The sequence below is a fragment of the Astatotilapia calliptera genome, chromosome 7 (assembly GCF_964374335.1).
Source record: "Astatotilapia calliptera chromosome 7, fAstCal68.1, whole genome shotgun sequence".
Classification (NCBI taxonomy): Eukaryota; Metazoa; Chordata; class Actinopteri; order Cichliformes; family Cichlidae; genus Astatotilapia; species Astatotilapia calliptera.
This window is the reverse complement of record NC_137428.1, coordinates 4,557,474-4,582,467: the sequence shown is the minus strand read 5'-3', so window position 1 is coordinate 4,582,467 and position 24,994 is coordinate 4,557,474. Positions and strand designations below refer to the sequence as shown.

Genomic DNA, 24,994 nt, shown 5'->3' with positions numbered 1-24,994 from the left:
TCGCCATGTTTCGTGTCGGACTCGTGAAGAGGTCCAATTTGGCTGCCAGGGGTTTTTTGTTACATCCACTGAAAGCCCTCCTTATGTCATGTGTGTAGCTGTGTGCCTGCATTAGCTAAATCCTCTGTATGTGTGTTATTAGCATTAGCATGCACAAATGCCACACAGACACGCAGGTATGTGTTTGAGAGCCAAAATGCCCCTTGAGGCATTCAGACAGGTATAAGTATGTGTCAAGCCTTTATATGAATGTTGTAAACTAACACCATTTCCCATCATGCATCAGCAAAGCTTCACCAATGGTTTCACCAAATATGGCTGAGGAAACATGCTGTAGCGTCGCATCGCATTCAACCGACAACGTTTTGTCTCCAGTTTCATGTCCCTTTAAACAATACCTCTTTATAGAAACATACCATATAATATTAAACAGGCATTTCAACTCCTTATAAAAATTGGTGCGGCCACAATAGAAATTGTACATTGATTTCATCCTTTTAGAAAGACTTGTTTTTTTTTTTTTAGAAAAGAAAAGACACTTGTTGAGGTTCCTGGGACTGACTGTGAGAGCAGTAAGGTGAATAACTGACCAAGAGCCTTTCAGCAAGGAACACGACACAAAGACACAGACGGTCAGTGTAAAGGCCAGTCTGTAGCTGTACGCTTCTCTCCAATAATGTGTTTGTCCCTTCTGTCCCTGAAGGTAGAATAATAATAACAATAATTATAATTAAAAAAAGAAATCATACTAACACTACGACTAAAACAGATCTGATAAAAGGAGTGTGTGTATTGGCTACATGAAACCATTCACTGAAAATAAAACCCTTTGGACTCAGTTCCAGAGGGAGCGTTGGAGGAGAGGCCAGGCGATACTCAACAGTCGAGAAGTCGATCTCTTGTGGGTGGTGCTGTATTTAATGTGTGTGACTGAGTGGGTGATTTACCCAGGAAGATGAAAATCTTTCTGGTTTCCTAAACTGAATTCCCCTGCTTATCTCTCCTGCTCAGAGTCTCTCAGAGTCTCTCTCCCCTCAGGTGGTCCTCTTCTCTACCTTCATTAATCCTCCTTCGTTCATTCATCCATCTATTTGCTGCCCCATCAATCTTTCCTTGAGCACCTCCTTATCTATAACATCTTCTTCTCATCCTGGCTGTCTGCTCTTCTCCATGGCAGTATTTAAATAAAAAGCTCAGGTGATGAGTCTAAGGCTCCTCTTCCCCAGTGGAAACAGCCAAGCGCATGGCCACAGACAGGTGGTCGGTGAGGCCGGCCAGCTGGGTGACGAAGCTGAACTCCTCGATTTCCTGCAGGATGAAGAGTAGAAGAGAGCATCGTCAGATCACGAAGGCGTCACAAAGCTCGCAGTTAATTCTGCAGCAACTTTCAACGTTAGGGTGGGTTTGGTTTTTGTTTTCAGAAAGTAAAAGACGTTTCAAATAAAGTCACGTGCATTAATTTTGGCATTGCTGGTTTTCTGTTAAAAACTTTTCAGTTTAGGAGTGATAGTTCGGAGTGTTGGGAATCAGTGTCTTACAGCCTTGTTTTAGATAAGAGGAAGCACCACTGCACATGACATCTTCGGGCAGCCTACAATATTACCAAAACCAACATCCTCCAGTATAAAGCAAGCATTAGTGTAATCACTGAAATGCTGAAATCTTTAGTTAGATGTTAAAAGAGAAATTACTTTAACACAAGCTAATGAGGCAGCTCTCTGCTGCTGCTTTTCAATTTGCTATCGGAACATTTGCTCCCCTCTGAAGCGGTTTATTCATTAACCATAATCTCAATAACTGAGAGTCCAAAATAGCCCACATTTTTATGTATACATTTTACAGAAAGAGGCCATCTAGATTCATCATAGCTGCTTGGTGCTTTTTGAATATGAGGTGCTCCCTCTCCTGAAAAAAAAAATCAGCTTTATGAATGGTGACATTGTCATGTTGGAGCAGGAAGGGCCTTCCTGCCTCATGCTGTCACTAAATGTCACTGGAACTCTGGGGACTTGTCCAAAACCATGATAAACAACCCTGACCAAAAGTATGTGGACTGTAATGTCAATAGAAGGTACTTTCCACAGACAACGACTGCTAACGTAGCTGCAAGTACTACTAAAACCTTTGTCATGACAATCAATGAGAGTTCATTTAATAATGTTGATATGTTTTATCAATAGTGCCGTTTTAAGAGAGATGTGACAATTTATGAATTTTTTTTTAATAGTACTTCGAACAATCTAATTGACAGGAAACTTACATTTCAAAATGAAACATTCTTTTAGTATGGATTTGTATGTTAGTTTACATTTTTATGGCAAAAAACCCAAAACATTTTACAAAATATATCAAATTCTTTTTTCTTTTTTTGGTGTAAGAGATAAACAGAGAGAATTTTGAGGTGGTCCATATTCCTAATATTACTTCTAGTATTTTCCCCAATTAAATAAAAATGCTTGGACTTTTGCAACACATTCCTCTGAAGGCTACTTCTTCAAAATGACCTTTTGATCATGCTCTAAAGGCACATTACTCATATACAATGGAGAAGCTGATTTCTGGAAGATTTTATTAATAACAACACATGAAAGGGGAAAAAAGTATTTTTCTTGGCTGCTGACTATGTTTCCTGATTTAAGAAGTGGTTAAAAATATATATCAACATCTCCACAAATAAACCCTCCCTCTATACAAAATCCATTCACTGAAACTAGTTATAAGCAATATTTAATATGTAAATTGGGTCATACTTTGATATATCGACTCATTTAAAACTTAATTGTCTTCATTAAGGTAATCCACTAATCTCCTTCTGCTAGTTGTGTCTCCACTAAATAATTATTGCAGGACAATTTAAACCTAAGAGCGGAAACATTTTTATCCAAGTATGTTCTTCAAAAAATAACTTAAAGTAACATGAAGAGATAAAGAGAAACAACACAAGATTAAGGTAAACATGTAAATAAATGAGACCCTTCAAGTGACGGGAGGTTAGCGACATGCTTGATCAGCTCCACTTAAGGGAAATGATGCTACAGTAACTGTACTTTGACAGAAGGTGGCGTCAGGCGGCTGCCTTCAGAGAGCCAATAGAAAGAGTCAGACAGAGAGATGGGAAGAAAGGAGAGAGGTGTAAATAGTATGATTTGGTTTTCCAATCCTCTCCAGTCCCTCACACAGACAGTCCTGCCCTCATTCCTTTTCTTCCCTACTTTTTTGTTGTTGTTTTTGCTGTGTTTCATTGTTCACCTCTCCAGATTTTAGTCAAACATTCTCCCGTGGTGTGACATAATTTCAGCCTGCTTCACACGGCTCTGGAAAATTAGGTTTTTAGCTTTGTTGCTAGGAAATTAATCAGAGGAGAATTAAACATATCACCTCCCCGCTGACAAGAAAATGCCACAATTCTGTGCCCCCTGTTAGCAAACTCTTTTGTGTTGGTGTTTTAAGCATGTAATATTTGGAGATGCGTTCACACATCCAACACAGTAGGAACACCGATTTAAAACACGTGCTGCCTTTTTTCATAATAAACCCTTTTGACATGCCAGTGAAACTGAATGAACGCTGCATTACCTAAGGAAGGTTTCGCTTTTGTCCACTTAATGGAAGGGTTGCTCTTAGTGTTATTAATCACACGTCCTTCTCGTGCTGTGATAAATCTGAATGTCTGCTGTGAAAAACGTGCACTGTGTACTGAGTCTGTGTACCGTGTAAGACGTCACATTGTTATTCTCAGCTCCTTGTATAATCAAAACTTTATTGATTCCTGCAGGGAAAAAGTGTTGCTCAAGATTATGGAAGTTGTAAAATTATATTAGAAATACAATACTTTGAGGATACAAAAAGCACCAGGGGTACACAGTCCCTACGATATCTGCATGTTCAAATGGTGATCTGTGAAGGGTACCATTTCTTTTCCCTTTATTTCTTTTCCATGTAACGCTCAATGTGACGACACTGAAATCTGGGAACACCTTTGTAGTTCTGTATTGGTAAATTGAGTAAAAGTGAAAGACTGGCCTGTGTGTGTGTGTGTGTGTGTGCAGAAAGCTAACATGTTTGCAAGCTAAAGAACACAATCAGAAAGGACTTCCACTGGCGACCTCTCCAGGAGATACCCCACCTCTTGTCTCATGACTGCTGCGATACACCCCCACCTCCTGTGACTCCACCTTGGATAAGCGCTTAAGAAAATCGTAGAATGAATGGAATTGGTTTCCCTAGCGCAGCGTTCCCAAACCTTTTCTGCGCCACAGACCAATTTAATGTCAGACAATATTTTCACGGACCAGCATTTAAGGTGTTGCTGATCAATACAACAAACTAAAATGATACGACCAAGACAGAAACTGTGGTGTTTTGTAAATATGATAATAAACGCGAATTCACTGTATAATTGTGTAACTTTATTAGCAGCGTCCTCCTGAAATGCGCCAACAACACTGAGAGTAACATCGTCCTCTCTGTCCCTTAATGCTCTCTGGTCGCTATGGTAATGCGTAAATATTTCTTTCAAAATAAGACACAACTACAACACGGGAAAAGGCCCAGGGAAACCGAGTTAATTATAAAAACCCTGAAAACCATAAATGTCAAACTCAAGCCTCAACTCTGGCAGCCCGGTACCAAACAACTCACGGAGCGGTACCAGTCCATGGCCTGGGGTTGGGGACCGCTGCCCTAGACAGCAGCGTGAAAGGTTTTGGGTAGCTGGTTAACATTAGCATGTAGCTGATTAGCTTAAAACAAAGTATTGGCTACAGTAGGTTAGCACTGCTTAGATAGCTAACATCAGTTAGCTCAAAGCAGTGCTGAATGGTAGAGCACCCAAATGAGCTGTTGGATTTTGAATATAGGAAAGGATGACGTCACTTCATGTCAGTGTTAGCTGCGGGGTTTACGTCTGTGAGCCCGAACTGTCTGAAAGCGCTTGTACACACGTGATTCAAAGGAATTTCTTGTAGTCTTATCCATATGACATAAATAAATGGGCAGTTGTGAGCGCAAAAGTTCACATTTCAGAAACTCACTAATTGACAACACTTTGCGTTGACACCATCGCTGAACAATGATTTGCCGTCTCTAGTCTGCAGTTATGGAAGTCTGGACTTCCATAAAGACTCATAAAACAAATGAAAGGCAGAAAATTAAAATCATATATTTATCTGCTTGTAATATGTTGTTATTACTGTGAATTTGTGGTTGAAGTAATCCCTTCAGAATACAATAAAAATGGCATGTTTTTAATAACGTTTCAATTATGACTTGACCGCTAGCACGACCTCATTTAAATAATGCTTTCAATATAGCCACTTACTCTATGACTGCATTCAAACAACGTAATTAAAATTTAAACTGATTATGGTCAATGGAGCGAATTAGAGGACCTCTTAAAAGCACTTAGATGTCCGGTCAAAAGTTTACACTCATCATGGGAATACACTTCTTAGTATAATATTGGACTTAATTCTATGAACTGTTGTTTTTCTGAGGCTGACTGAGTAAACAGCATATATCTTTAAGATTAAAAATAAAGAAATACTTTGAGGCTTTGTAAATTACTAAGCATATTGCAAGCTAATTAGTTCAAACACAAATAAAAGGACAGGTGATTAAGAGGTGTTGCCAGTTTTCTAAGGTCTAAAAAAGTCTCAAATTGACAATAAAAATATGAGACTGAGTCTTGAGAGCGTCATCCAGCAAGACAACAAAACCGTACCAGTTTCCAGTCCTGTTGGAGGCCCTCGTCGCTGTAAAGGATGTAGTCAATACGGCGTCCGTTGCCCTTCAGCGGGATTTTCCTTCCCTTCTGACTGCTGGCGGGACACTGGCTCTTACTGGGAGGAAACACCAGGTACTCCTTCCTTCCCTCTTCGTTCTCCATAAGTCTGAAAACAACACACAACATACTGAAGTTTAGATGCTGTGTTGTATCCAAATGCATATAGTTAATTGGAATTCTGTCAGGACCACTATAACCAAAAAGATTATTATTTCAGTCTACAGTCATTTATATTTTGGGATATTGGCTCTGTTCTCCAACCTCTATAGACTTCTGTGTGCATACGTGGAAAGTGAAGAGAGTATTAACAAGACTCCAGAGCAGGCACTGAAGATAAATATGTCAGACACTGAATGATAACGAGCAGTTGGGGTGGAGATGGTTTGCAGTGTATCAGCTGAGCAACGGTCAAGTGTGGGTTTGCACTCCCATCATCTAAATTTGCTGAGATTAGGGCTTATCTTGACTTCGTGGCCTGCCTGGTGATGTCATGACGATGCTTCATTGAAAATTTCCGAAGAAATTATAGTAATTACAGCAAATTGCAAACATGAGCACTGGGTCAATGGTAATTTCAGAGCTTTAAATCTCAGATATGTTTTGGTACACATATATTATGGGTACACTCGTAAGATTTGGGAGCAGAAGTTAGACCGCTGTGATTTATGATCGTCATGCGAATAAAAGGAGAGGTAATTTGATTTTTCAGGGGATGAGACTCACTTTTGTAAACTTTCCGGTGAACTGACATCTTCATCATAAAGGCCACTGGGATCCAGCAGAGTACCTGTTTAAAGACACATTACAATGCATTAAAGTGGAGACGTGCACAAGTAAATTCAGCCTGCATTTCTCTCCTTCCCTCCCCCTCGTTCTCCCTCAGCCTTGTAGTATCAGTCCATGGCTCAGTCTTTTAGCTAGCATCATCACATATTTTTATAATGGACTACTTAGCACATCCATTCATTCACACTGATGTGTTTACATTAGCAAATAGGATGCAGAAAATGACTTCTCTTGTAACTGTTTACAATTTGACTATGGGACAGCTGAGCAGTCTGTCCAGTCGTCCAGTTTAGCTGCAGAGTTTTTAAAGAATATAGAATAAAGAATATAAATATTATATAATATAATATATAATATAATATTAAAGAATATAGCTCGTGTGGATGAAAATGCTGTGTAAGCGTCCCTTGATGGAGGTGCCTAATAGAGAAAAAAGGTAATTCTCACAGCCAGAATTACAAACATTTTCATGTTTGATTTTCACACACACACACACACACACACACACACACACACACACACACACACACACACACACACACACACACACACACACACCACTTAGAACAAAAGTCCTCATATGACCGCCAAGAGATTGAATGCTGCTTATTTTTGACTGCGAGGCCTTTCTGTCTTTTTGGTTAGTTTGAGGCATTAAATAATGTGGCTTAGACACAGAGGCTACTTAGATACTTAGATTTAGGGAAAAATAAAATACAAACTTCCACAAGATTAAAACATTTTAAAAGGCAAACATCTAATATCTCCACTATTCTTGGTTTCCATGATAAAGTCCTTGACTACAGTTAACACACCAGCAGAGTGCTTCTGCTTGTGCTTATGGTCCAGGTCAGGTGTTAAATCCTATCAGACTAACCTGGTGAAAACTGTCAGTAAAAGAGTGCCCAGTGCATTGTAATAGAACACCTACATGTCCTGATTAAGCATCATTATGTAAGCAGGGAGTGAGAAAAGGTTCAGATGGTTCATTTCCATGTTTACTTTAGGCGAGAATGAAAAATGATTTATGCAAAAATATTTTTTTGGAAGGCAGCGCAGAACTTGCACTTTCTACCCTGATACTGAAGGTATGCAGGTATGGAGTGATACAAGTTAGCATGACCCACAGGTACATACACTGATGGAGGTCAGGTTTAGAAGAAAAAAAGAGGAAAAATAGGATTACCTTTTACTTGCTGGCTGAGCTTTTTTTTCCTTCTCTGAATTCATGAAGCGTCTCTTTCATGAAATGTGTCAGCAGGAGATTATCAGTGTGCATGATGCTTTTATAAAGTGCACAATGCTCATATGACTCTGCAGGGTTTGCAGAGTCCAAGTTGGAGGGCAACAAAAGCTCTTAATGGAAGGTTAAAATGACACAATGAATTTAGATGTTTGTCTCAAATCATTAGACTAGAAAAAGTTGTCTATCTCTCAGCGTTTGGAGTGGTACTTAAATACTTTTTTCTACTCTGAGAACTCAAAGTGCTTTCTTACTACATTTTTCTATGACTAAGCAGGTTTAACCTAACAACCACACACTCATACTCTGATGGATGAGTTAAAGCACCAATCTTAAAACGACTAGACAGTCTGCTCTTGCTCCTGAGCTGCAGCCTTTGTTCATCTAATTTACCAATTTCAAATGTTATCAGATAATGGGAACCAGCTCAGAAGGTACCTGATAGGCAATTTGGTGGTTTGACCCCTGACTGCTACAGTCTGCGTGCCTAAATATCCTTGGACAAGATACTGAACCCCAAGTTGCTCTTCTAGATAGAAAAGATCCAGGTTTAGAAAAAAGTACTGGTATGACTGGGTGTGAATAAAGCTGAAGAAAGTGCTTTGAGTGTTTAAGTAAAGAGGAAATGTGCTATCTAAGAACCAGTCCATTTACCATTCACTGAACAAAAGTTATCACTTCTGTATACATCATCAGCTGGCGCCAATTTCATGTTCATAAAATAATATCCTATTGTAGCTTTAGAAGAAGAATAGTCTCCCTTTATAATCATATCTTTGGTGGAGGGCACTGTGGTTTGTCCCAGTCTTAAACTTTTAATGACAATTTTGCACTTTAATACACAGGACCAAAAATGTACGAGCTACAGGAGTGTCCATTAATAGATTTTATATAAATTTATTTTTGTTCACCAAGTCATTAAAACCATTGGTGATGACCCTAACCCAAGAACAAAATATATTATAGTATATATAGTATATATACTAGTATAGTATATATATTAGTATATATATTATATATAGTTAGGGATGTGTACCGATTACAATGACTGAACAATTTTCAAAACACTTTAATGGCATAAAATTCAGGTGAGGCTCATCGCTCATGATTTGTTAGTGGATTAATGTACTTCTGCTTGTGCTTCTCTTGTGCTTTTCTAGTCTTACTGACCTCTTAAAGGTTTATCTACCTGTGACCAATGAATTGACGTTCATCCACCTGACAGGCGTGTCTCTGGGCACTGGGAGGACATTGGCGCAGCTGAAAATAAACAACCAGACTTCTTGCTGTTTGGTAAATCTCTGTTTTTCATTGTTTTGCCTTTGTAGACTGAAACTTGTGAGCATGAATCGAATTATTTCAATTAGCTTAAATAAAGATGAAAACAGCAAAACACCAGTATCTGATTAAAATCTGGCTCGTGAAAAATATTCATATACAACTGCACCAATGATTCATCTCCACTCTGTGTATTTCATTTGCAGTGACATACTGCAGAAACCATTTCTGCTCACGCTTTATTGATGTAGTTTACACTGCACAGTCCTCCCCCTCACTATGTCAAATAACATCTAGCTTCCAGTATAGCTATTCTAAAGGGTCAGAAACCCTCTCCGCCTTTATAATCCTCAGACTACAATCTACTGTCATAAACCAGTGGAATAAAACAGCAAGAGAGAGAGAAGCACTCAGAGATGCTTTTGAGAATGAGGACTCAAGGCCGTGGGCTGGATAATGCGTTTAAAATGCTCCGCATGACGAGCGCAGCACTCTGAAGTTACTCCAGTCAATTCATGAGCGTTGGGAGCTCTTATGAAGAGTAGGCGTCTGATGCGCGGACAGTGTTTTTCACAATTCTAAGAGCAGGTTTTAGATCAGTGAAAATAAAGATGGCGGGGTGTCCGGTGGGCATACTCCGCTACACTGCTGCTGTTTTTAGCCAACCCATTCTCACTCGGTCAGAACCAGTAGGTGTCGCCCACTGGGTACGCTGTTAGCAGCTCGACAGAGTCGGTGGGAGTCCCTCAAGGTCAGAAATAACTAGAGATGGTACGATACCACTTTTTTATGTCCGATACCGATATCATAAATTTGGATATCTGCCGATACCGATATGAATCCGATATAGTGTGTTTTAATCAACAAAACTGTTTTTTTAAATATCTTGCTGCATTTTGTGTAAGTTCATACTCAAGTTTAAAACAACAACTACACTAAAGCTATTCTGTTATACCTGTATGCAAAAAAAAATATTTCATAGTTCAGCAATACTGATCAATCTAATAAACTCAAACCTACACCATCCTCCCTATTCTGGTATTTTAAAGAGTACTTAGCGTAAATATTAAGCAACCTAACTAATAGGGTTCCAACTCCCAGCAACAACAAAAATAAAAAAATAAAAAATAGGGAACCACCCCTCACGCTCCACCTCATGATGCTTAATCGATGTAATCAACCTTAATTTGATGCAGTGTGAAAAAAAATGCACAGAAATCAATTATTTTTCAAGAAATATTAAATAGATTCAACATCTTTCTTCAACAAAATTGCAGACTGCACAGATGGTACCTTCCCAAAGGAAAAAGTTCTATAGCTTACTAGGGTATATTAGACTTAATAGTCACTATATACAGTAATGGACTTCTATTAATTTTACATCAAATTAAAACTTTGGGTGTAAGATTTGGATAATTATTTATTAAAAGCTAGACATTTTAAAAGTATGTCTTTGTGCCCCCTTTTCAATGTTCATGCCCTATCGGCCCCCCTGGCTAAACTTTGCTAGATCCACCCCTGCACAGTTACCAGCGTCAGCTGTAGAAAAAGATCCTCGAGTAGAAAGTAATATTAAATAAATTCTAACAACAGCTTATCAAGCTTAAACGTGCTGCTGTTGTTCAGCCGCTGGTTTCCTCTTTCTGGTGCAAAGTGGGCCAAAAACAAACAAGAGAGACGGACTCGCGACAGAAAAGCCGATCAGCCGATCATTAAGCTGTTTCATGATTGAAGTAGCAGCAAGAGGAGGCAGTCGCTTAACGCAGGAATGCTTTACAAACATTGAGAGATGGACTTACACACTTGCTTTACTTCTCTCGGGGATAACTTTGTCGGAGATGAAATGCCGGGTTGCTAGCGAAGCTCCAAATGCTATCCAGACCACCGACAGGTCCCGCATGCCACAGCCGCTCTATCACGTGATGCATACTGCTCCGACGTGTTGCAAGTTTTGTGAGGTGCTTTCGTGATATTTAATGGATCGGATTACATTTTTTATTTTTCTCCGATATCCGATCCAGTAATTTAGGTCAGTATCGGACCGATACCGATACGTAATATCGGATTGGTCCATCTCTAGAAATAACCACAGAGAGACTTCAAGAAAAAAAGTGCTGCTGATGTCATCAGTACCATGGGACACCATGGTAACCAAGGATGCTGAGCACGGCCACTGTGTGGAGTCGGGTTGTTCGCCCTGTACTGGTGCAGAATTTGTCCAGGAGCTCCAACTCCCCATAAGAAATGCCAAAGCTAATGCAACCAAACCTGGCCAAGTCAAACAAAACTTCCACATCTTTTGCTAATCAACTTAACTCAGACAGCTGAAGGAAAGACATGAAGGAGAAGTCAGAAAGAGAGGACTGTGGTACTATATATGTATATCTGACAACACTTACACAACGAGGCTGTTGATGTGGATCCTTGAGATAGACAAGAAAACACATCGTATGTACTAAGGCTACTCCGGGCTGTATAAACATTGACTAAAAAATAATTTCACTGCCAAGGCTGGAGTTAAAAACGGGAGGGTGCAGGCAGTCTCAACAGTAAAATGAAACATAATCTTGCTAACCCTTCTGTCAACTCACATTTTCTTTTCCTGCTACAGAGATGATCCGCTTTAACTCTTGCTTTTATTATCATCATTCAGCCATGAGACTATACTATACAGTGGTTTGGCAATACAGTCAACATCAAACTGAGCACATAGCCAATGCAAACAGAGTTAGATTACAGCCTTCGCTTCACTTTGGTTACTTTAATATAGCTCATAGCAGATTTTAACAAAACAGCATGAGATTGTTTGCCTGAGGCATTAAAAAGTCGCTGAAAGTTCAAAACAAATCAGTGTATTAGTGAGTTGTGACATTAGAGGCAAGCAGAACTGATAACTGAACAACTCTAAATCTTAAGACTTTCACTGCGTAGTAAGATTAAGGTTAAGGAAACAAGGAAAGGAGACCTTTCCTGCCTTTCTACTGGGTGTTTGACATAATGAAAGTCTGCATTTAAGCTAACCGTATGGCAACACCAATGGTAAGGTCAAAAACATGAGTTAAATGAATCTGCTTTTGTCTTTTGCGTTAGGCTCACCCCCACCTGGTGACCCAGATAGACTTAGATTTCATGGTATTTTTGACCATTTGGCACATCCAAATGGAAATGCTTCTAAATACTACAGGGCCAAATTCCATGCATGTGGCTAAAACACCAACAAACCTTAACCCTAACCTTAAATTAGTTTCCAGACACCTGTCAAATGTAGGATTTTGTTACTCCTCCTCTTGGAAATCAACAGTAAATGGCACCCCTGAAAGGGAAAAACACACTAATGTGTTAAAATATAAAAGGAAGGAGTTCCTGAGCAGGAGCACGTGTTGGGTTGGGAGTGAGAACGTGTTGCTTCAGCTTGCTTGGGAAAGTACAGATATGCACCAGCTTCCCTGTTTTGAGTGGTTAACATGACCTCAGTTTTCTGGTCTCATAAATCCTGAAAACACCAACAAGCTGTGAAGGGAACAAAATAAATATTCTTTCACACCAGCTCTGGCCACAGCTCCAAAAATACATCGAAGACCACAGTGAGTGTACTTGCTGGCTTTGGCGGTTGTTTAATCTGCCCTCTAACATGAACTAAAACGCATCATGAAAAGAGACGTGACATTTATGAGTGGGGGAGATTTTTCTTTTTTTGCTGAAACTTCAGTCATGTGAACATATTGCCATGGCTTTTTATGCCAAGTTGGTCTCATGCTTTTCCTTCTTTTCCACAAGATTTAAAAGAAGTATGAAATCCCGCCGTTTGCCACCAGAAGAGTCAGGAAATTACTGCACAATCTGTCAGTACAACATCTGACAATATCTGGCAGCTTCAGCTCTCTAGCTGTGATTTTTGGCTCACTATTGTATCCATTCAGGTCTAATCTTCTTTGGATAAGCTTTATGAAATGGGATAATCTTCCTTCCCTTTCTTTCACTGATTCATTGATCAGTTTTTTCTTTCCCCTCCAACCTCCCTATGTCTGATAACAGCGAAACAGGCAGTGCCAATCTGTTTCCCCGGCTTGCAATGGAAAATATGCCTGTCCAAATAAATAAGCCCTTCTCTAAACAAGCCCTTTCACTCGGTCCTGCCCACACTGTCCCTGAAATACCGCTGGCCTAAAAAAACGCTCCATATCCAGACCAAAACCCTCCAGTCTTCTGCGTCACTAATGCCCATGTATCAGCCTGCTGTACTGGGTGCATTCTGGCTTAGCCAGCCTGAGCCAGATTAATGCCTGCTGCACTCTGCAGGCACCGCGTGGATCCTTGGTGCACGCAGCAACACCTGCATTTTACAGTCAGACTGTAACCGAAGCCGGTGGTGTACATATTACTACAGTGCGTATGGAGCGACCGTAGAGGAAGATGTGCGTGGGCAGGTGTTGGGTTGTGTGTTGTTACCCAGAGCCCATGGTTTGTCCTCCCCTGGCCCCAGGCGACATGGGTCCTTGTATTGAGTAAAAAGTGCGTGCTGCTGCTCCAGCTTGTCCTCTGGAAAAATACAAGTGTGCACACATACACAGTGGAAGGTTATACACACAGTCAGGAAAGTCAGTTTTACTCCAAACACGGCAGAAAAGTCACACATTACTGATTCTTCTTTAGGAGGTCATAGTTGCTAAGCTGCTAGCATGCTGTGCAGGGCAAAACACGAGTTAAGTATAATAAAATAAATCAGTTTCATTATTATTTATTCATTCATTCATTTCATTTCACTTAAGTCCCCTTTTAACCTCCACAGCTCTACACTTTTCTTTTTCCCTCTTCATTCTCTTTACAGACCTTTTCCCCTCCCTGAGCCTGCTTGTGTGGACTCTTTCAGTTAAAAAGGGAGTTCTTCCTCCCCACCGTTGCCAAGGACTTGACCTTTAGTGCTTTCTATTTCTGATACCAACTGCAGCTGGTTTAATTATCATGGTAAATGGTAAATGGCCTGCATTTGTATAGCGCTTTTACTCAGTCCCTAAAGACCCCAAAGCGCTTTACACTACATTCACTAATTCAGTCATTCACACACACATTCACACACTGGCAATGGCAAGTTACATCATGCTTGTGTTTGTGAGATAGCTCTTTTGTATGAATGCTTTTTATTACTGTCGTCTTGCATTTATCTCATTTAATGCAAAAATTAAATGTGGTGAATAGTTAGTCTTATATAGTTATTAATTAGCTACTAAAAATCTTTTATTTTTCATACCTTTTCTCCCACTCTATCCGTCTTTTTAATCCACTGCGTTGCTTTTTATTGCTAAGTCTGCTTTACAACACAAACACTTTTTCGCACTGGGATTTAAGGGATAAAGAGACAGCAATGCTTCTTTCTGTCTTTTATGTTGGTGCTGTTGATGGTGGTTATATAAATAACACCAGTGCAGAGCTCTGGTTAAAGCTGTGGGTATACAGGAGGCCTTCAGGTACAGTACTGAGCTGCTATTCAGTCTTACTTAGAAGCATTCAGAGCTTAATTCACATTTTAGTTTTGCATGTACAATTGCAGTGTGAAGTACAAAGATCTGTGAGCTGAGCCATGAGCTTTACTGACACACTGTCATAGAGGTTCACTGTTTCAAGGCTGTTTTGATTAATTATAACAAGCATCGTGGTCACATTCAATGCCTCATTATGGAAAGCTTTCAAAGAAGAATTTAACAATATGACTAATAAGAACAATCAACTTATTAAAATGTTCATTGTCTATTTGACAGCAGGAGCCTATCGTGTTAGTACATTAGTCAGTTAAACAATGGTTTTCTTTTGGAATTAAAAATTGCAGCTTTGTTCTTTACACACTATTATTACAAAGCAAAGAACAAAGCTGCAGTTTTGGGTAATTAGTCGAACCTCAGATTGTTTATAACTGAATCATAAGGTCAAATGCATTTTAAAACACAAAGTGAATGATTTTCAGAATTTTCCAAGTGCTAAATGGGAGACTCGATGTTAACAGCAAGTTAGAGAACACGTTGACATTTTGAGAAATGACCTATTTCAAGATCTACATCAGTGCATATCCAAAATTCAACCCCACTGTACAGCTTTTCTCCAGTTCAGCATGCAATCAAATTTTGAGGTGGGTGGAGAACATCCCAACTACCCCTGTGTTGATCCTGGCACTATCAATTTAGACATACCTGAAGAACAGTTGTCAAAGTTGAGGTCTCCCAGGATGACGTCGAAGGCCACCAGGTCTTCCAGCACCTTCTCTCCTTCCAGTGGTATGGATGATGACTGGCGAAACTCAGCCCCCCACTGAAGCAACCGGTCCAGCTGCTCACACCGTACTGATGCATCACCTGAGATAATGCAGTGAAATGAGTAGCAGATTATTACTGAAAATCACTAAAATATACAGAAATGGGTGTAATCACAGCATAATCTCACAGATTAATTCAGCATTAGTACTGTGGGTTAGAACCTGAATGTGAACATTTGCATCGTGTAGATTACAACGTAATATGACACCAAAGAATGAGCTACAAATTGGTAAGCTAATGAAGTTGTAAAAGGTTATCTTAAACCTATAAGTTAATTTGGGGGCTGGCCCCTCTGGTGATTGCCTTCCACTATTTACATTGCTTCAGCCTGCCTACAGTTTCTTCTGCCTCTGCAAGCCGCTCTGTAACCCACCGCCACCCCAGCTCTTTCATTTCATGTTGTTTCTGACTTGATCTGTGCTCTGTGAGAAGGTCTTGCTTTTGCCATCTGTCACCCACTGTCTAATACTGTAACTACGGAGCGATTATTACAATCCTGCTTAAAAAAAGGCAGCCTAACCCTTTAAGTAACTTCTGGTGCTGTTTTGCTTTGGCAGCATTTGTGTCTGTCCGCTGCTGCCAGTACATCTGATAAATTGGCGTTAGTTATGGATCGGAGGGAGGAGGTGAATAGAAGGAGGCGGTGGGTGAAAGCATGCGATAGAAATATCAGCTGAATAGTGGAGAGTGCGAGAAACAAAGAGGTGTCAAGATATTGGTGGGTGAGTAGGTGGCTTTGGCTTTGATTACTCTCAGCTCAAGTACATGTGAAATGCTATTTCTTTTCTTTTTGTGTGACTGCATCTCTTAGAGATGGATGGATCTGGGAGGGGGGACGTGGGGGAGCGTTTGCCTGTGTATGTGCATGAAAACGAAATGTTTCTTCAGATCAAAATAATATAATGATTTGTATGCTTTTATCAGAAAAAAAGGAACAATCAGGTAAACAGTCTCACTCTGAATACATACACGGAGAAATTAGCAGGAACTAGTGGATGTCCACCTGCAAACAATCATCAGGTTTAAGGTGATGCAACAAACAAATCCTTTGATGTGTAGACAAAGTTTAACCTTTTAAAATCCACCAGGCGACTCAAAAAGAGTAATGTTTGAGTTTGGCTAATGTTAAGAAATGTGCTTATTTAGCATGTGTCTAAAACCAAACCAAACTTATCCCTCTCATAACAAGATGGGTCAGTGCAGACCTGGTGCATATAGAGATGTTTCACCCAGGTGAGTAATGCAGCCATTTATGCGGGATGCACCACCCTCCTTAGTTTCCAGGCACCGTCAGAGCTTTAAACTGTGGTCTTTGTGAAGTTTACAAGCAGGAAGTAATGATGTTAAATACCAGCGGGGAATTTGGAACTTCAACTGAGCTGTACCTCAGGATAGTTCAGAGTAATTGAATCTCTGTTAATTTGCAAAGAGATTAGTTTTGTTCTGAGTTAGGAAACTAACAACACAACTATATTTGAGCCTCTCAAAGGGGTTTTATCTTAGGCAGGTGGTCCAGGTCTCTGTAGCCACCTCAGTTCCAGCTACTCATTTCATACATTTTTATTGATTCTTTACAGAAATATGGTTGAAATAGATATTTTTGTTTAAAGGTTAAAAATATAAATGTTAGGGGTAAATGAAAAAGATATCATTATTATCAGTTTTACACAATCCATATGCTCTATGGTGCTGTGCACTGTGCAAAGATATATTCTTTGTCCAGTACAATCAGTGTTTTACCAAAAATATTAATGCTGAGATCAAATTACCTTTATCCTTAAAATGGAAACACAGGACTAAAACAGGACAGAGATGTCCAAGTAAAAATTGAGTACATGTATGTGCATCTCGACCGCTTGTGACACCGGCTGTGATGCAGCAATATTAGAGCAGACAACAAATCAGTGAATTGAGGTCTCAACAGTTTGGCTGCTGGCTGCAATTCTTCTTTCAACAACAGCCTAAATGAGGCTCTATACAACATTAAATCTTATTTTTTCTGGGTGTGAGTGAAGTAGCAACAGCAATAGAAAACTGGTGCCTTTTGTGGTAGTCACTTTAGTTCATAAAGTTCATAAAGTGATTATATATATGTCCCTCACAGCAAGAAGGTTTGGGTTACTTAGTACTTTGGGTATTCTGGTTTCATCTCATAGTCCAAGCACATGCATGTTGAGGTAACCGTGTTTGTTCGCTCTGTAACAGATTGGTAACGTGTCCATTGGCTTTTGGCCTAGGACCTCCATCCTCACCACGCTGGCAACAAGTCAAAGAGGAACAAAAATAAGAGCACATTGAACTGAACTGCACCGAAATGGAAGAAAGCCAAGAGATGAGGTAGCCACTGCATTACTGAGTTCAGTATATACTGTATATCTATATGCTGATAGTCCCGCTGCATCATGAATTGAGCACTCAGCCTGGAAAGATTTCTCATATAGTTCTCAGAGAATCAGGTCTCTGCACTCCTCCCCTGTTTCTTCCTCTCTGTTCTCCCTGACTTACCCCACCAGCCCAGCCCCCTTAACCTCCAAAGGCTTTGTGTTTGATGTATCTTTAGAAACAGCCCTGCCACTGCTATATTTAGGTCTGAGAGAAGCGTAGGAGAAGCCCAGAATAGCAGGCAAAAAGAGGTGGGGAGGGTATGTCTTTGGTAAAAAATGAGGGTGACATCGACCAGGGGCTTTAAATAGGGCTGTGACGCCTTAAACAGCTTGAGGCAGTCACCATGGGAACAGCAGGAGGAGGCATGCTCGGGTTGTGATGTGCTCATTTATCTAAGTATCTGGACAGAGAAGCGTGCACACACACACACACATGCACACACACACACAAAACTGTCTTTGCAGGTCTTCTAGAGAAAGACAATCACATTGGGACCTGACATGTTTTCCATCCTGCTTAAGAAACAACCCTTCAAAAAAGGCATCTTGGGATCCTTACTAATACACTCATGTGTGCATGTGCAGAGACAGAAATGACAAAAGACAGAAGGAGAGAGTTGTAGAACATATAACCCTACCTTCTATGGCGTGGAGATGCGTACATGTGACGTATCCCACCACCCTCTGCTCTTGGTGTGAGGTGCCCACGTGAACCTGTTGGGGAGGGGGAGACAAACATGTCACTCCACCGTGTTCAAACAGGCAGCATCAAAGCCCATTTAACGAGTGTGTTTGTATATGAGAAACAAGCCAGGTAACAACCGCAGCAATTAGATCATACAAGGCAAGGTGCAACTTTATTGATCCCTGTGGGAAAACGGAGTCATTACGCTGTAATTCAATCACTGCACTTAGGGTGTGCAACATGACGGCAGTGGGGCAGAGAGCCCATGAAAACCTAAAGAAGGCATCATTGTGTAATGTCATCATGAAATATTGGTGCATTTCATGGATATAACAGAAATGTGAGATAATAATTCATGATTATAAGATCTGCAAGCCTAATAAAACAGTATGTAACAATTGCATAATGGAATAATGATGAAAGAACCGCAGTTATGATCATATCTCTCTTATTTGGCATGTAGTGCACCACTGCCGTTTCAATCATTCAGAAAAGAAGAAGAACGACTGCCTCTTGCCAGCGAGGCAGTCACCTAATCTAACGTCAAGGCAATTTTTCAGAAACTATATGATGTGACATTTCTCAAAAAATGTTGGCATTATAATGTTTTTAATACAGCTTCTCCACTTGGATGATTAAAAACAAGAATAAAAATAAACATCTGGTAGCCAGTGACCCACAGAGTTAGGGTTAGAGTTGGGTGATACATAATAACCTCAAGAGTATATATATATATATATATATATACTCCTATATATATGGATCTACTTTTGATACTTTTGAAACACATTTTGTAGTTTCTGAAAATGCATATTTAGCAAACCCAGCCCTAACCTTACTAACCCTAAACACATGTCTGGTTCCCTAGTGGATGTTAAAAGGTTAGCTGATAATCAATGGTGCTAATGATTAGTGCTTGAGCACACCCTTCTGGTTATTCATGGTCATATCAGACAGTTTATAAGAGAAAGACATGACGCTCACATAAACCTCAGCAGAGGTCTATGGACCAGTTCTGTAATGGAAAAGATTGTTGCTGTTCCATCTGGACTCAAAGAGCCAAAGATGCTGTTGCTCTGATATCTGACACAGTTTCCCCTGTGTGGTGTTTGAAGCAAGTAGATGTTATTCATTTTATTTCCAGTTATGTAGGCGATCCATTACATTACATAACCCAAAATGGCTTTTTCATAGTTGTTTTTCAGATGAGCCAGAAGCCGCATTGAGGTTGGCACGCCACACTGAGTCATTAATGAAGCTGTACAAATTGTTACATAAAAGAAACAAATTTGTATGTTCAATAAGAAGCTCTGCAATCACTCATCTGCCTGCTTTGCTGTGTGTTTAGTCTTCTAGTCTGTTCTTTACATCACTTCCTCTTTTCCACGCTGTCAAACTCAATACTGACATCATTACTCAAGTCCAATCATTTTCTTGCCTGTGTTCTGTGAGCCAATCAGCCTCTGCTCAGTATGCTTTAATGTGAGCGCTCTCTTCTCATTCTGCCTTTCAGACTCTAATTCTCTCCCCATCTCTGCCTCATCCTGGTCACTGGAGTCCCATTCAAGCCTCCACCTTCATCATCATCACCAACATCAGCACCTAGACTCGGGGGGTCCTGTCCTTATTCCTCTCACTGCTGGGATAGGAATTAGACTCCACTGTGCTATGATGGTTCTTTAAAGTTTTACCTCCTAACAGCTTATCAGCTGAATTCTGCATCCCAATAAATCATTTTCCAAATTACCTCTCCTTATTCAATAACGAACATCTGTAGTAATATGTAACCAGCAGTTTAACTAATAAGCTAACTTTGCTTTACTTGACAACCATCCCGATGTTTGTAAAAGGATTTCATTTGAAAAAAAATCATCATTCCTTTCATAAAGCTTAGCGAGTAATTTTATTGCCTAAACTTACACAAAGAGTGAATGAAAATTAAATTTAAAAGTGGTCCCACACCTGTGGACTTCATGATGGATGAGCAGAGGATGGAGGATATAACAGTTTAGAGCCAGGACTTGTTGCTTATGAGTGCGAAGAAAATTATACGTATATGTAGCATATAAAAACTCATATTATAATTGTGTACGTGACTAAAAACTAACTGTACTGCAAAGTGAGCCTGTTTTAAAGCGCTCCTCTTTCCGTGCAGAGGTTATGCTCTGATAGCTGATCTAATTGCAGGCTTCTGCAGTTGGAGCTTTACAATGTATTTCTCTGCAGTTGACTGATGTAGCTAAAAAAAAGCTGAGACTCGATGAGCATTGCTTGAAACCCGCTGTCTACTGTGAGTCTTGTTGGCTCGACTACATCCGGATCCACTATTTATCTCTTGTGTTCAGTTTCAGACTTAGAGTGGTGCAAACATGAGTGGGTTGGATAATAAATATACTGTAGGTTCAACTGACGCAGCGTTTTGTCTCAGTATACGTCAGAAAAACCTACGAAAAGAAATATGCTTTTAAGGAACCGTGGAGCCTTACGTCCTAAATTGAATCTAAAGTTCTGATTCATTTAGCAGCCAAACAACATGTGGCATTCGGTCTACAATGGAAATGAATCATTGTTTGGAAAGTTCTTTACAACACTATTGCAGATGCTGCCACAAATGTGTTGCACTTGTTGGATGCTTTGTTTTCACCCTTCTGTTCAGTTCATCTTGGAATACAATTTAAGCCTGAAGACTGTGTGGCTATCTACCATAACCTTCTCCAGTCATTTGCTCCCTTTTTGTTAACGTTTTGATATCCCTATAGACTGCTACATCCCACAGTACAGTGTTTCCTAGTAGTGGACCATAGTTGCAGTTAGTGTAGTTACTGTCTTTAACTTCCATTGCTGCAGGAAGACTGTAAGTTCAACTCTTGCATATTCCCTGAAAAAGGCCTGTTTTCTATTACATCTTAATGTCTTTTCACTTATTGGTGACCTTTGGTTTATAATTGCACTTCCATTTTCTGCAGTAAGTGCACACTCCTGTGGTTTTTCTATCTTCCACAGATATTTTAAGAGGTTTTGCTTAAACACTCCTGTCTAGACGCACTGTTATGATCAACCACTAATACCCAATTCTTCTTGTGCGTGCGGATGAAATACAAGCTCATCATTTGGAGGGTTGGCAATGTTCCACTGTAAGCTTTTCATGTAAGCTTCTAAGACTAATATGAATATGTCTTGAAGTGTGGTGTGGTATAAGATATGGCATGGCATACATGTTACAGATTTAGCATGATAACCATTGGCATCCTTATTTTTGGAGGCAGAAGTGAACATGTCAGAACAAATGGAGTCAGCTAATGTTAGAAATGGCCTGTATTTGTATAGCGCTTTACTAGTCCCTAAGGACCCCAAAGCGCTTTACACATCCAGTCACCCACCCATTCACACACACATTCACACACTGGTGATGGCAAGCTACATTGAAAGAAAAGCTGGATCCATAAAGTGCATGGGTGCACACACTGCTAATCACTGAAGTATATACTTATTTGCCACTCTGTACCACAAAGCTGGCAGATTATTCATTTTAAAATGTTTTACTGACAGGAAAAAGTGTCATGGTCCTGGGCCATGGTGGCCCAGTATTCTTAGTTTTCATGTATTTGTGTATTGCTCCTTATTTAGGCCATGCTTCCTGGGTTTCTCTGTTACGTTGTTCCTTATGTGTTTTCCCCTTGTGACTCTTACCCCCTGTGTGCCCCTCTGTGTATCTGTGAGCCCTCGTCTCTCCTTGTGTTTTATTCCATGTTTTCCCCAGCCCGTTATGTCTGTGTTCTCCCTGTGCTCTCTCTCCTCCTGTCTGAACCTCTGTGTACTTCCTGTTTTACTTTGACAGTCTCCCGTCAGTGTTGCATTTACTCCTGCCGTGTCTTGTTATGATTATCAGTGTCACCTGTGTTCCCCGTGTGTTCCCACTTCCCTCGTTAACCCTCTGTGTATTTATGTCTGCGTCTCCCTCAGTTCGGTGTCGCGTTCTCCCTCATCCATGGCCGTGCGTTTCTCTGTGTGTTACGTTATAGTTTCCTGGTTTAATTTGCATGGTTCTGCTCTCCAGCAATAAAGCTGTGAATTTTGAGTTCATTCCTGCCTCTGTGAGTTTGCGATTGGGTCCTCATCCAGCCTGCACACAGCCGAATCATGACAAAAAGTGGCTCAAATTAGCAAACATACGTTATTGGCTCCACCATTTTATCCAGTAAGTCTTAAAACAATTCTGAGAGGCATTTTAAATTCTGAATGCTCTATAAAACTCAACAACTACAGCAGTTCAGACCCCAACTCTAATTATGATCCTAATGGTAACCTTAGGCAATTAGAAAATGCAACGTCTACCTTTGAGGAACACCTGTTGATCAAAAGAGGAAGGAGAGAACCGAGGCTATAAATACACAACGGCTAATTGAGGGAATGTGGAACAGGTGGGTAAACAAACAGATGCAAGCATTTAAAAGATAACAAGATAAAGGAAGCAAAACTAAATGGAAGGCACTGATAGCTGGAAGGATATAGGGAACACTGCAGGGTCAAATGAAACTTAAGAACTGAGACAACCGGAAAGTAACCGACCCACAATAATTCAACAACAACTCAAAACACCATGAATACAATTGAACTAAAAATAAATGCAAAATTCAAAACCCAGGGCCCCAACAGGAGAATCTGCAAACTCCACCTGGAATGTCCTCAGGCTAGGCTAACCCCTAACCCAGGACCTTCTTGCTGTCAGGCGATAGTAACCTCGGCAACACTGTATCACAAACTTTATCTTGATGCATTATCTAAATATTAGGAAATTAGGAAATAAGCAACAAACTTGGTGCTATTCTATATTTGAAAAGGTTTTTGCCCTCCCCCACCGCAGCAACAGCAGTCCTGACATTGTGCAGTATTATGAATGGTCTGTCATGTCCCAGGAGGGTAAAAGATTTATTATCAGAAGGAAAAACACATCAGCTATTGATCACTGTAAACAAATGAGAAGATGGAGACACCAGACGTCTTCACTTTTACAGAAAATAATATTTTTTGTCACTATTACAAGTTTCCGTACGGTGTTACAGGCACAGAGTCTAACATTTTCCACTTGGGTTGGGGTTACGTTAGAGCATTTTCATCAAAATAATCAAGCACAACTACGAGTGAGCGATGTTCTGTTCAAGAGGTAGGCTTATTCGATCAATGTGAAGCCTAAAACAGTGCTGAGGATATTATTTTTTCAGCATGTGCTTCATACATATTTTACTACTTCTTACATCAATTTCTCCATTCCTGAAGCATGAGACAGGGAGCAGAGCAGCAATAACAAAAGCCCACTTGAGATTTAATAAGACACCTTTAACATCAGTGTTGAAGGAGTCCTCCAGCAGCACAGAAACGAGGCACGGAGCGAGGTGGACGCTGGCAGCTCTGAAGAGTTGGTGGGTGGATGCAGACTGATGAGGAGGAGGATGAATAAAGGGTTGCAGAGAAGGAGGATGGTGATTGTGAGGTGGTTAGTTTGAAGTGGGAATGAATATGGGTGGAGTAGATCTATAACAAGGCAAACACCCCTGCTAGAGACCAGATAAGAGGTAGTCCAAGGCTGGAGTGGAACATAAATCGTTCTCCAGCCTCAGAATTATATTTATAGCACTGCTTGTTAGTATACAACTTAGATTAAACAGCCATACACAATGTAGTTATTTTTATTACTATTTATAGATATAAACTAACATGACAGTTGTCACATAACAGTGAATCAGCATGCTGTTAATAACAGCTCCTACTTTGGCCCTTCTAAAAGCTCACTGTCTGGCTCAGTTTTCATTGGAATAATCCAGAGAAATGATACTTTCACCACTCAGTTATTTATGTACTTATTTCCTTTTGAACTTGGTATCCTGTCACTGCGCCTGCATTGGACGTCTGTTTTGCTTCCAAGCAGTCCAGCAGGGTTTGGGAGTGTGCTGGGTTCCTTCAGGTGACCCAGTCCATGTGACCTTAAATAAGGTTGTATGATCTGGTAAATGCAGGTTATCAAAACTACAAAGAAGTGATGACTGTCAAGCTTCCAGCTTGTTGCTAATTAACCTTTTCTGCCTTTTTGATCACATGTTGTGTTCGTGTATTTTGAGCTATTCTAATGTTGACCCTTCACCTTTTGAGTTCGATGTCGTCGTCGGTGACGACCCCAGCACTAACTGTAATCGGCTGGGCCACAGTTATCAATAGGCTATCAGAAAATGTCATTTCTGCTGTTAGTAAAGTTTCACTGTGTGACTGCAACAATTTTAGCAACTTTCAGTTTTTATACAATGAATGCCTGTCCACAGTATAATCATTAAAACATAAATACAGTGTTTATACATCAGAACTCATCATAAAAGGTTGTACAGATAAAAACAGGAACTATAAAGGAACAAAGTAAGATAAATGTCTCTCTCTAGTATGACTTAAACACCCCGTTAGATGCTTCTGATATTTTTACTCCTGGACTCAAAAACAAAACTGCTACATGACCTTTCCTTCAACTAAGATGTGTGTTGT

The 24,994-nt window shown here is 40.1% G+C and overlaps 1 protein-coding gene across 1 annotated transcript in view; it reads right to left on the bottom strand.

Annotated features, from left to right (window-relative positions):
• Positions 1 to 541: 541 nt before the first annotated feature.
• Positions 542 to 24,994, bottom strand: part of smpd3 (sphingomyelin phosphodiesterase 3) — an 88,582-nt gene continuing 64,129 nt past the window's right edge. Inside the window, exons 5-10 of the mRNA XM_026172582.2 lie at positions 18,420 to 18,495; positions 15,275 to 15,436; positions 13,542 to 13,631; positions 6,509 to 6,572; positions 5,723 to 5,891; positions 542 to 1,308 (exon numbers count right to left, since the gene is read on the bottom strand). Coding sequence (XP_026028367.1) covers positions 1,207 to 1,308; positions 5,723 to 5,891; positions 6,509 to 6,572; positions 13,542 to 13,631; positions 15,275 to 15,436; positions 18,420 to 18,495 — 663 coding nt within the window. The 3' untranslated portion in view covers positions 542 to 1,206. The remainder of the gene's footprint in view (positions 1,309 to 5,722; positions 5,892 to 6,508; positions 6,573 to 13,541; positions 13,632 to 15,274; positions 15,437 to 18,419; positions 18,496 to 24,994) is intronic.